This window comes from Ursus americanus, chromosome 2, assembly GCF_024610735.1.
Source record: "Ursus americanus isolate L20-20 chromosome 2, mUrsAme1.1.p, whole genome shotgun sequence".
In the NCBI taxonomy this organism is placed as follows: domain Eukaryota; kingdom Metazoa; phylum Chordata; class Mammalia; order Carnivora; family Ursidae; genus Ursus; species Ursus americanus.
Window position 1 is genome coordinate 3,785,927 of NC_142128.1, and position 11,856 is coordinate 3,797,782.

The 11,856-nt window shown below is 54.8% G+C and overlaps 1 protein-coding gene across 4 annotated transcripts in view; it reads right to left on the bottom strand.

Moving 5' to 3' along the window:
• The window catches only part of RADIL (Rap associating with DIL domain), a 63,579-nt gene extending 52,001 nt beyond the window's left edge, over positions 1-11,578 (bottom strand). For 2 of the 4 annotated variants that reach the window (XM_045813276.2, XM_087867005.1), the window contains exons 1-2: positions 11,466-11,578; positions 6,942-7,540 (exon numbers count right to left, since the gene is read on the bottom strand). In XM_045813276.2, coding sequence (XP_045669232.1) covers positions 6,942-7,476 — 535 coding nt within the window. In that variant the 5' untranslated portion in view covers positions 7,477-7,540; positions 11,466-11,578. Of the gene's footprint in view, positions 1-6,941; positions 7,541-11,465 lie in introns of those variants that run through there. The other 2 variants (XM_087867011.1, XM_087867016.1) reach the window with 1 other exon arrangement.
• Positions 11,579-11,856: the final 278 nt, after the last annotated feature.

The window sequence follows — 11,856 nt, forward strand, 5'->3', positions numbered from 1 at the left end:
ATGCCCACAGCTTTCCCCATGCTCCAGCCACATGGCCTTCTTCCAATGCCTTCCATTTGCTTCACTGTCTCTCATCCTCGAGTCTGTATGTAATGCTCTGTCCTCTACCCGGAAAGCTCTTCTGGCTCCACCAGGTGTCCACTACTCTTCACCTGGTTAACGTGTTGTCCTGCTTGAGATTGGCTTAAAATTTATCTCCTCAGAGACAATTTCCCTAATCTTTATGCTAAATTAGCACATCTGCTTTTCTTCCAGAGCACTTACCGCAATTTGTAATAGATGTTTTCTATGTGATTCTTTGCCTTTACTTCCCACTAGACTCTTAGCTCCATAAGCACACGATCTATCTGTCAACCGCCATATATATACACACACATCTCGTCAAGCACCAACAGGGTAGCACTCAGTGATGTTTGCTGACGAATGAATGAGCACAACAAAAGAAAATTCTTTCTCCTCTGAGTCCCTGGTAATCAATATCCAGAAGACTCATTTCTTGAATTTTGATTAGGTAGAGGTCAGTTTCAAATCTACACATTGTAACCTTCGGGAAATCTTTTCGTGACTCAGTTCACAGCTACTCATACCAGTTGGCTACAGGGAGTTTCTTTGGCTGCATGACTCTAGTACCCCACTACACGACAGCACCTTTTGATCTGAAAGCGTTTCCAGGGGAGATTTTCATGGGTTGGGGGCTCCTACTCAGTGCCCAAGGATGTGGAAGGGCCCCCAAGAAAGCACACCATTGTCATAGCAGCCTTTCTGGAGAAGCTGCTGTCCAGCAGTGCTTACTAGGAAACAAAGTGGACATATCTACAAGCCAGAAATTCCATTTCTGGGAGAATACCCTCAGAGAACTCTGCACAGACCCTCAAGAGGGCGGGATGCCATTGTTTGTAGTAGGACAAAGCTGGATGCAACCTGAGTGCCCGTGACCGGGGGAATGGATAATGCGGTATATGTCTATGATGGAGAACTATGCCTCTGTCAAAAGCAATGAGTTGAAGTTTACCGCACGACAGGTAGATCTTAATCTTATTATGTAGTGTCCTTAGTTGAACAGGAAGTTTAAACTTTAATATAGTCAAATCCATCTACCTTTTCCCCTTATGGTTTGTGCTTTTTAAGCCTTCTTATGAAATATTTATTTCTTTTAGCTGATGCCAATGATCCTAACACTGTTTACAAAATCCTTTCCCCACTATCTGTGATGCAATCTACACTGCACCAAATTCCCATTGGGTCAGTCAACATAGGTCTGCCTCTGCCTTCTCTATTCTGTTCCCTCCATCTGCTTGGAGGTTCCTGCCCCCAAACCACATGCCTTAATTACCATGGTTTTAAAACATGTCTCAGAATTAAGGAGGTCAATCTCCCCTACCCCTGCTCATCTTGTTCAAACCTATCTTGGGCATCTGAGAACCAGGATCCTTTCCAAAAACCGGACTCCGTCTGTGCGAGGACAGCACAGCAAAGAAGGTGGCCTTGGGCCTCACTTACTGCTTTCACTCTGTACCCATGTGAACATGTGTTCAAGATCTCCGGAAACGTTTCTGCCACTTCAACCATCAGAAGGAAAAAAAAAAGATAGTTGTCTAGCATTCTCGGTTTATCTGAGTATATTATCTAAAACCAGTAAGAGACACTATTCTATATGAATCAAACAGATCCCCCAAAATCTTTCCCCAGAATTATAAGTCATTTTTGGGAACCAACAGATACCAACCTGCTTTAAATGTTAATAAAACATAGTTGTTAATATGCTAATACTTCTTGGAAATGCCCCACATGGTTAACTGGACCATGTGTTGTCTCTCTTTCCATTTAACCAAATTCAAACTTTTGCTTTTATGTCTACCTGTTTCAAGACAACTTTAAAGAGGCTGGTTCATTTTGTGGTAACTTGGTACAACACAGAAGACATCGAGAACCAGGAGGATGTATTGTACTAGTTAGAAAGCAAATCCTGGCTAATGGATTTTTTTTTAAATATACTTCTTCCAGAATTTTAAAATCAATTTCAGTAAAACTATAAAGAGGTTTCAGAAAATATGAGGTAAGTGCCATTTCATTGCTAGAATCACTAGTTACTCATGACAACTAATTAACATCCATTCTCACACTGTGAGCATCTCAACTGGGAGCCAAATGTGAAGAAAGACGAGGGACCAAGGATGTCTGGTATTCCTGCTTATCTCCTCAACCCAACGCCTAAGCCCTTCCGGCTCCAGCATCCCGGGAGAGCCTGCATCCCCGCAGGCGTGCACTTCCCGCACCGGCTAACTTCCTCCCCTGCAATGTCCACACTGGCCATACCTTAGCCAATTCCTCTTATAGTTTACACCTTGCCAACATTTTACACCTGTTCTGACCCACCCCACCCCACCCCCCCGGCGTGTGTTCTGCAGTAAGCTTTGAAGGCTCCTTATATAATGTGGCTGGAAGTCCCCAGGGAGGCAGGGTGCTGCTGGCCAGGCCCCAGGTGGGCGCCACCCAGCTTGGGGGAACAGGGCAGTCAAGCTTCCTCCAATGCTGCACTTCTACGTGAAACTGAAGGCTGTGAATTTTTTAAAAATCTACACAGTGAATTAAAGGATGAGACGGGCTGCGAGCAAGTAACCATTCGACTTTACGTTCTCTTTGAATTAAAAATCCTCAAAAATGTCTTTTAAGCTCAATTACTTTAGACTGATGAGAAAAGATAGCGGTTGTCTTGCCTTTCACCAAACCACATAAAACTCTGCCCACAATGATGCTATCCCTGTGAATATGCTCGAAGGAGTCTCACTCAAGACTCACAAGGCACTTACGCCTAAAAAAGAGAAGAAAATCCAGATCGCCTCCTTCATTCTGAGAGAAGTTATTTAGGATCAGATTCATTGCAGAAGGAAAACGTCAAAAGCACCGGGAGATTGGGGGACATGTGAGGACAGAAGTCATGGTGCACAACCAGGGAGTGGAGACAGCAGAGGGCTCCTCTGCAGCCTCGACATTTCCGTCACTGGGTGGCCAGCCTCCATCTGCCCACCCGTGGACGGAAGGGTGGAAGGAACCACACACCAAAGTCAGGCACTCAGAGACAACATATCTGCCACCACCGGCCACTCGCACTGGGCCTGAAGGGGGGGGGGCTGGCAGGTTGTACTGTCAGGTGCCCAAGGGGCACATTCCTCGTCATTCAAGCCACAGCTTGCACTAGGGACTGTCACCCCGTCAGCACACCACCCTCTCTCCTCCCCGTCCCCATCCCCATCCCCCAGCAAAGAAAACAGATTCCAACTCTGGAGGCTTCGATGCATACAAGAAGTGGGACTTAGAGAGGAGCTTGCTCTCCTTACGTGCATCAGTCCTTCGAGAGGCACTTAACGAGCACTTACTGTATGCCCCACACTGTACAGACACTTGAAGGCGGTTAGGCACAAGCCCCGTGGCTGAGGCAGAGAGGCCCTGCAATGGCGTAGCCTGCACCTCTCGGGTCCAGAAGCTTCGGAAATGCTCTAAGCTTGCTTGCTTCACAGGGCACACCCAAAGCAAAGAAGGAGACCCTCTCTGCAGGGAATGGAGCAACGCCAAGCCTCTGAGGGCCATGTAGGCCGCACAGAAAGGCATCCACAGGCAGAAAAAGCAGCTCTGCATGTCAGCCTCAAGACCTTGGGCTTTCAAGGCACCCAAGTCCCTCAGCGAGCCACAGAAGAGGGAGCGTGGACTGAGGATCACGAAGCTACATGGCACTGGCCCCAGTGAAGCCAACGAACTAAGCTTAGGCCACTAGGTCCAAATTGGTGGCTTCCAATCTGGGGCAAGTTTGCCCCCGGGGACTCCCGCCAGTGAGCGGAGACATTTTGGGTTGCCACAGCAAGTAGGGGTGTTGCTAGCATCTAAGGGGCAGAGGCCTAGAACTGCTAACTACCCTCCAACGAACAGGTCGGCCCTCGCAGCAAACCATGGGCCTAAAACGTCATTGAGGTCAAGCTTGAGAAATCTAGGCTGCATACACTCTTCCGTCCCGGAGACACAAACGAACCTTCTCTCTCGCCCTTCCCAAGCCGCTGATAAAGACCACATGGCGCAGTCGTCACCCCTCCCCAAAGTGCGCAGAAGTGATTACTGTCTACATGGCAGTGACAGGACCCAGAGCCCTGTCTATGCTCCTGATCCGAAACACCAGGCTTCTGGGAATATGCAAGTAGGAGAGGCCTTGCCGCCCCACCTACGCCAGCCGCCTCTCCCCCAGAGCGGATGCACAATATTTTGATACTCTGGAAATCAGGGGGAAGCTGGCAGCTGTGAAAAGACAGTGTTTATGAAAACAAAACCCAAAGTGTCTGAGTGCATTACTATGGGTGTGTAACAGTGGTCCAAATGGTGAAGGAGAGCCTCGGGGAAGCATCCGGCACACCCTCTTTCACGCCGTGATTCAGAGGGAACCCCCGTGAGTCTTCAGGAGCCCGGCCTGGGGTGGGTTCCCGGCACCCGCTCTCAGCTGCTCCTCAGCTCCAAAGAGCAGCCAGGACGCATGCCCTGGGTGTCGGCTACGGCTCACTCTGAAACCAGGACTAGTGCGCCCCGACTCCCAGGCCGGCATGAAGTCACGTGCACACACAGATGCACGCACACGCCGCACACACATAATGCACACGCAGGCTCGTGTGCGTACACGCGCAGGCAGTCCCTTCTCTATTCCACCACTGTTCCCAGATGAGGCAGGCTACTGGCTCACTGGAAGAGTAGGGACAAGCTCGCCTGCTCTTTGGGGGAAGAAGGAGAACAGAGAAGCATGGAGCACTGTCCTGCTGGGGAATCCAGCACCTTCCTGAACACTGAACGCCCCACTTCTGTAGGCGTTACTTTCACCTGTGAAAATGCCCCCACGCGGCCTCACGGCCACACACAGGCCAGCGGGGCGCCCGCTCTCTAGAGGACAGGCAGGCACGGCGGGGGTGCGGGGGGTTGTCAATCAGGAGATATGAGGCAAAGTCTTCCCGAACAGGCAGACCAACAAGCTTGAGATTCTTTCTCATTATCAGACTTGGCCCAGAATCATCCCCACACACGGAACACTCTTCAGCTGCTTGGGGTCGGCTCAGACAACACACGGCCTCCGCAGGCCTCACTGCCCCATCTTTGCCGTCACGGGCAAGGGGGACAGCAGGGTCAGGAGGCCCTGGAGTGCCCGGACCACACCCCAAGGGAAGGCTAGCAGCGAAGGCTGACTCCCCGAGGTCCAGCAGGCCTGCTTCGGGCAGGTAACACAACCCGCTTCCAGCCCGGAAAAGTGTGTCAGTGAGACTGGTCCCGTTCAATAGACTCTTTATTTGAAAGGTTTTGCAAAACCAACACCAAGTTGAATAGGCTGTGGGCAATGGGGCCATCTCTTGCCTCAACTAATGTAAAAGGAAGGCCTCTACAAGGGGCTGGTGAACAGGAGACAAAGTCCCATGTCTTGCAGATGGCGTTTGGGCCCCCGTCCCCCACCAGCCATCACTTGTGCAACACAGAGCAAGGTCTTCAAGGCCCTGGCCGGGTACCCGGGGCACGTGACCCCTGCGCCTTTGCCCTCCACACAGCAGAGAAAACACCAGGCAGGACAATGACCAGGACCCGAACACCAGTGCGGCCCCTCAGCAGGTCTGCCTGGCCTCGTGGGAGGCAAGGCAGGACCAGATGACAAACCAAAGCCTGGGCTCGCAGGGTGGGGGTGCTCGGGGTGCCGGTCCAGGGATGCTTGGAAACCACACCAACTACACCTGGGCCTGCTTCTGATTATCATCGTGTACCAGCCAGTCCCAACGCCGTCAGTGATAACTCCCCCCGTCAGAAGGACCCCCCAGCTCTGTCCTCAGCACAGACTAGGAGCACACAGAACAAACTGCTTACCACATACGGGAAACGCTAGTGATACACAACCATGACTCCCTGCGCGTCTGCCAAGCACCATGCTACGTGCTTTACTGTATCACTAATGCCCACAACGCAGAAGGCACACCCCCATTCTCCAGATCCGGAAACCGAGGCCACAAGAGGTGAACTAATTTGCCTAAGGTAACAGGCGGCCACTGCTGCTGAATGTCAACTGTGACCCCCTGGACTGTGAGACTCAGAGGTCCCCATCAGGTCTGAGTGACCCCAGACCCTGGGAGACCCACCAACCTCCCCCCCCAGCTCACCTCCACACACTGAAGGTACAAAGCGGGCCCCAGAGCAGAAGCAGAGCTAGAGAGAATGAGCATTTGCAACACGTCGGGGACACACACAGCACGTCAGGAGTGTTCAAGGCCAACTTTGGCGCATCATGAAATCAAATGACAACTCAGGGCCACATAGGACAAGTCCCTTCTTTGCATAAAGCTACCATTTTCTCCAGGAAATTAAGAAAAAGTCAAATATGATTTGAGATACATTTAAGGCTCTTTTGGCATTTGAGGAAAATTATTGTTTATGGCATTTACCTATTAAGATAATCAACTTTCCATCAACAGAACACTGGGCAGACACGGAGCAGTGGCCCACAGGCCTCCAACTGCCCCAGGCAGCCACAATCCCACAAACACCCAATGCACCCCGTCACCTCTGCAGACCCGACTTCCTCCCTTGTCCTTTCACTGGCCTGTCCCTGAGATCCACCCAGTAGCTGGGGCACTACCGGACTTCCGTAATGCACCTGCCATCCGCACTGACAAGGCGTGCACGGTGGGCATGGCTCTCCACACCAACCAAGCACCTGACTGCAAGACTAAAGCACCAGCACGCATCCTGCAGTATAGACGAACTGCAGTCTCCATGGCAACTTGGATTAAAGTGGGAAATTTAAGAAGTCCTCAAACACCACGACAGAGCAAACATACCTTCCTGAGTTTTCCCCCAAACAGATCCCTGAGCCTCTGCCTTTCGGATCTCCCCTGGCCAGCGTCCGCTTTCCCTGAGGCCTCTCCCCTCCTCACCTGCGGTCATGGTGTCCACGTCCTTGGCTGCCAGCTCTTCCACGTCTGACCTCTTTCTTAGCTCAAACCTCCGGGACAAGCCTTCTCGGGGTTTCCATAATTCCTGGATCAAGAGGGGCTTCTCGTTGTCCCCAAAGACCCGAAAGCATTCGGCCTGCCACTGCTGCCCCGAGTCGCCGGCCTGGCCCACCACGTCACACAGCACGTACTGGCTGGCGCACTCGGGGCTCAGGGCATAGCGCTCCAGGGCCTCCTTCACCAGCTCCTGGGCGCTGGACATGCCGGTGGCCAGGACGCTCTTGTAGTGGGTTCCCGTGCAGACGCTGTCCCCGAACACCTTCAGGACCCCAGGGGCCGAGAGCTGGGTGGAGAGCTCTGCGGGGTCGTCACTGGCGCCCAGGCTGGAGAAGGTGGTGTCCAGGTCACGGTACTTGTAGCTCAGCGTCCGGGACAGCACGCTGGACAGCAGCTGGCTCTGCCGCTTCAGCTTGCTCTTGGTGGGTGGAGACATGATGAAATGGGTCCCATAAAACATGGTGGGCCCGTCGTCATGGACAAGGACGGAGGGCACTGGCCAATGGCACGGAAAAGGCTGTGTCCTGGGAGAAAAACATAAGGTGGGTTAGCTTTGACCATCATGAATGGCAAGAGCAAACAAGGCTCAAGTGAATCTGGCGGACTTAACGGGCCATCCAGGGCCCCATGTCCCAACACGGCCAGCGGGCACACTACCTCCGGCCAAGCGCCAACAGAGCACCTGAGTCAGAATATGACTGAAGCCAGCAGAGGCCACAGGGGACAGCAGGTTCGAACGGCCTGAAGCACCCTTAAAGGAAAGCCATTACTAGGAAGCATGAAGAGGTCACCAAGAGGTAAGACCTGCTCCGCCACAGGGCTCGACTTCTGCGGAGAGCTGGGCACATGTGCCCGGAGTGGCAGGCAGCCAAGAAACAGTGGCGGCGGGCACATGGATGAGCGTACTTGCCTAGCAGAATCGCAACAGGGCCGGCCCGGTCCCGTGGGAAGCAGCCCACAGAGGGCAGCAAGCTTGGTCTCCCTGAGCTCAGCCTCTCCTACACCACAGCCTCTAACACGGGACATTAACCACAAGCACCAATGGATCTAAGAAAACAGGCAAAGTCACAGACACGTTAACAGAGAACTGAGTGATCACTCAGTACACAGATCCCCCGAAACGCGGCTCCTCGCTGACAGGTGCCGGCTTGGAGGAGCTGCTTCCCTGCTACAGCAGGTCTACGACGTCCACAGGACCACAGTGGACACAAAAGGGCTCTTCTAGAATCCGTGGAGGCACGACTGGAATGTATGCATTCCACCCACCACATCCAGCCCGGTATTCAGGCCCGGTCCAGGCCAGAGAGGCGATCTTGCTGGGGAAATTAGAAAACAGCTCCGGGACGCTTTGGTGTTTCATAAAACCATAATCCTAATGATTAGAGCTTGAAGGGCTAGGATTCTAAAGAGACAGTTTACCAGGACCCCCACCCCCACCCCCCGCCCAAGCGTAGTGCGAGCAGGAAGGCAGGCTCTGCTTCATAAACACCAAAGCTTTGCAACAAGCTGGGGACGCTGGAAAACCGAACCTATCTCCCAACTACCCTACTCCCAACTTCTGTGCTCACGCCCTCGCCAAAGACAACAGCAGACAGACCAACCAAGAAAAGTCTACTCTCTCAAGGCTCTGGAAACAGTGGCCCAGGTCCCAGTGAGTACAGCAGTGAGCACCTGCCTCTGTGACGAATGTCAGCGCTCACTCGGCTGGAGTCAGTGTCCTCAGTCCTGACCCAGTCCTGGCTCCACGGGCCCTGGAGGCGTCTTTCTGGAAGTGAAGCTGTGTGCTTAGGGCAGGAGAAAGTCACTGAGGAGCCCCCCCAAACAAAAGGACCACAGTGACCCCAAGGGAACCCACAGTGGGCCTGTGCTCGGTGCTCTTGCTAGCCATCCACTAGGCTTCCGTCACATTCTCTAAGTCCCTCACTCCGTCCAGGGCTGTCGTGAGGAAGTGGGGAAGCAGACTCGCCATTCAACTCCTCTAGAACCAGCCTGGGTCTGTCAGCCACCATACATCCTCAGAGAAACCCGAACTCCTCAAAATGCTTCTGACAGCTTCACGCGCCAAAGACGAGGTTCCAAACACTAACACCCGCCATTCGGGGGTGGGTGGGGGACACTCCTGTTCCGCAGCTGATCACCTATGCTTTCCCCCAGCAAAGCTCTTTATTGCACACCAGCTTCCTGAAGACAGCAGCTCGCTCAAGGCGGTCAGTGTCCGAAGCGGAACAAGCATTTGGGGCTCTGTCTGGCCTCTGGGGGTCAGGCTAGAAAGGCTTGGTCTCTCTCCCCCTGAGGAATATGCGACCCCTCTCCTCGTGAAATCCTAAGGAGGCCAGAGCTGGCCGTGGCGCCCCCACATGGGCCTGTCAAACACAACTGAAGCATTTCGGATAGCACCTGCATGCCAAGTTCGCACACCACACCCGCAGCCCATTCCCACGTGAGCCTTCTGCCTCTCAGGACACCCCAGCTCAGAAGCCTCTGGGCCAGCACCTTCTCAAAGGACCTGAACCCTCCACAGCCGCTCCGATTACCTGGCCGCCTCCTTCAAGCACGGGCCCCAGGGTCTCAGCCCAAACCCAAAGTGGCCCAGAGGCTTGGAAGCCGCTGCCTTTCCAGAAAATGTCTAAACGTGAACTTAAATATGATGTCGTAAACTGCAAGAAAGGCGCCTAGATACAGCGTAGACGGAACTACTATTCTGTGCCTGGCACGGGGTCCAGGCCTGTAAGGTCTGAAGCATATACAACTCTGCCTCAATAAACAAGAAACAGAAACTGACACAGCTGCTGGATCCCCTCCCAGGGCCTCAGAAGTGAGCTCCCCTCCCTTCACTTCTGCAGGATTCCAAGGCAAAGTTAGCAAAATCACATCAAGAGCAGAGAAAATGTAGGACACGCTGTGATCCGCTCTCTTCAGGAGCTCCTTCTTAAGCCCCAAGAAGTCCAGGCGAACACAGACCCTGGACTGTTTGGTCTCTCTGGTCAGGAAGCCTTTTTCTCCCCATGGTCACTCTCTCTGTGGCCGTCTTCAGAGAGCAGCCCCCAACAGCGGCCACGTGGTCCCTCGCCAGCGTCCTTCGCAATTGCAGTATGCAGAGGACGCCCTATTTGTCCCAATGTGCCGCCAACAGTCCCTAGCAAGGGCAGGAGCGCAGGCGCGCCCTCCGGAGCGAGGCGCGCCCTGGGACCCGATCCGGGTTTCGGAGGCATGACCTCTTTCCCTTTGCTGCCCACTCCTCTTTCACACAAATATTTGCGGAAACACAGGCCCAAGGGTGTACGACACTTGCTGTTGCTTCTCTTAGGCGATGTTGTTCTCTTGTTCTCCAGAAGAATCCAATTTCTGATGAAAACAAGCTCAAGTCACACCAGTGAGGGCAATGAGCGAGGTCAGGGCCGGGCTGATGAAATGGGTGGAGGCACATGGCCGGCCCAACACCGCAATGTGGGATTCATTAGAATTTCCGCCAGGACGGGGAAGGAAGAGGGCAGACTCTCGGACTCTGCTTTCTCCCCACCATGCATAAATCCTACCTTGACAGCTCTAGCCAGAGCAATGCTTTCAAATACAAAAATAATTTAATCAGATGTAATTCTGACATACTACCCTCTTGAGAGGGGACTTTTTCCACCAATGGGATTAAGGACTGGCTCCTCTCTGGAATGCACAAGAGGTGCTAACTGGAGACACCTGTAATCACCCTTGACTTGCAAATTCTTTGGGGCAATTCAGATTAACCAAACACTTAACAAGGTGTGTGTGGCGCGTGGTGCTGAGCAGGTGGGTCTGCAGCCGCCCCCCCCCCCCAAGCGGTCCCACCAACCGGCTCCCTCATGGGAAATAAGCCAGTTTCTTCCGCGGGGCTCCCAGGAGCTCCAGCTTAACATGTTTTCTTAGATGCAGTATGTGTCGAGGGGCTGGAGGTGGTACAGAAATAGCTAGGAGACAATGCTTTCAGCTGGCACACGAGTGGGGAACGCGCCGCTGTGTGAGCAGGAAAACCAAGACCGGCTGTGGGCGGGAGGTGGGGGTATGTCACGCCGACCCTGGAGGGAGGGCGCGGACCCCCGTGCCCTGCTCCCCCGCAGCGCCCGCGCTGCCAGACCCCCTCGAAGGGACCACCAGGGAGACTGAGGCCCTGGGTGCCCTGCAGTGGGGGGTCAGACTCCCGGGTCTCAGGGGACGGTGGCCGCAGCCCAACCCTGGAACCCGAAGGGCCCCGCCGCCCTCTCCTGCGCTCGCCCCTCTTCGGGTCCCGCCCCCCGGGGCCGCGCCGGGAGCCCGACAGTGGCCGGTTTCCATGGCAACAGGACAAGCCCGGCCGGAACGGCCCGGGAGATGCCCCGTGAGGGCCCCGTTGCCCCAGCGCGCGCCCCGCGGCCTCCCCGCCGGCCGGCTCTGCGCCCCGGGGCCCCGGCCGCCGCTCCTCGCGCACCCGGCACTCACCTCCGGCACAGCCCGCAGCCGCCGCGTTCCCGCGCGGCTCCCACACCGCCGTTAGCCCGCGCCCGCGCCCTCGCCCTCGCCCTCGCCCCGCGCCCGGCGCGTGGCGCGGCGCCTCCTGCCGGCCGCCCAACGGACGGGGCGGGGCCTTGCGGGGGCGGGGTCTGTCGGGTGGGGTGGGGCCTCCTGTCGGCCACCCAACTGATGGGCGGTGCCTTGAGGGGTGGGGCCTGGTGGGGCGGAGCGGAGCCTCCCTCTCCGGCCACCTAATACCGAGGATAAGGCCTCGAGGGGGTGGAGCCTCGAGGGAAGGGCGGAGCTGGTGAGAAGTTGGGCTGAGCGCTAGCGCCACCTGCCGGCCAATTAATGGATGTGGGCGTGGCCTCGAGTGCAG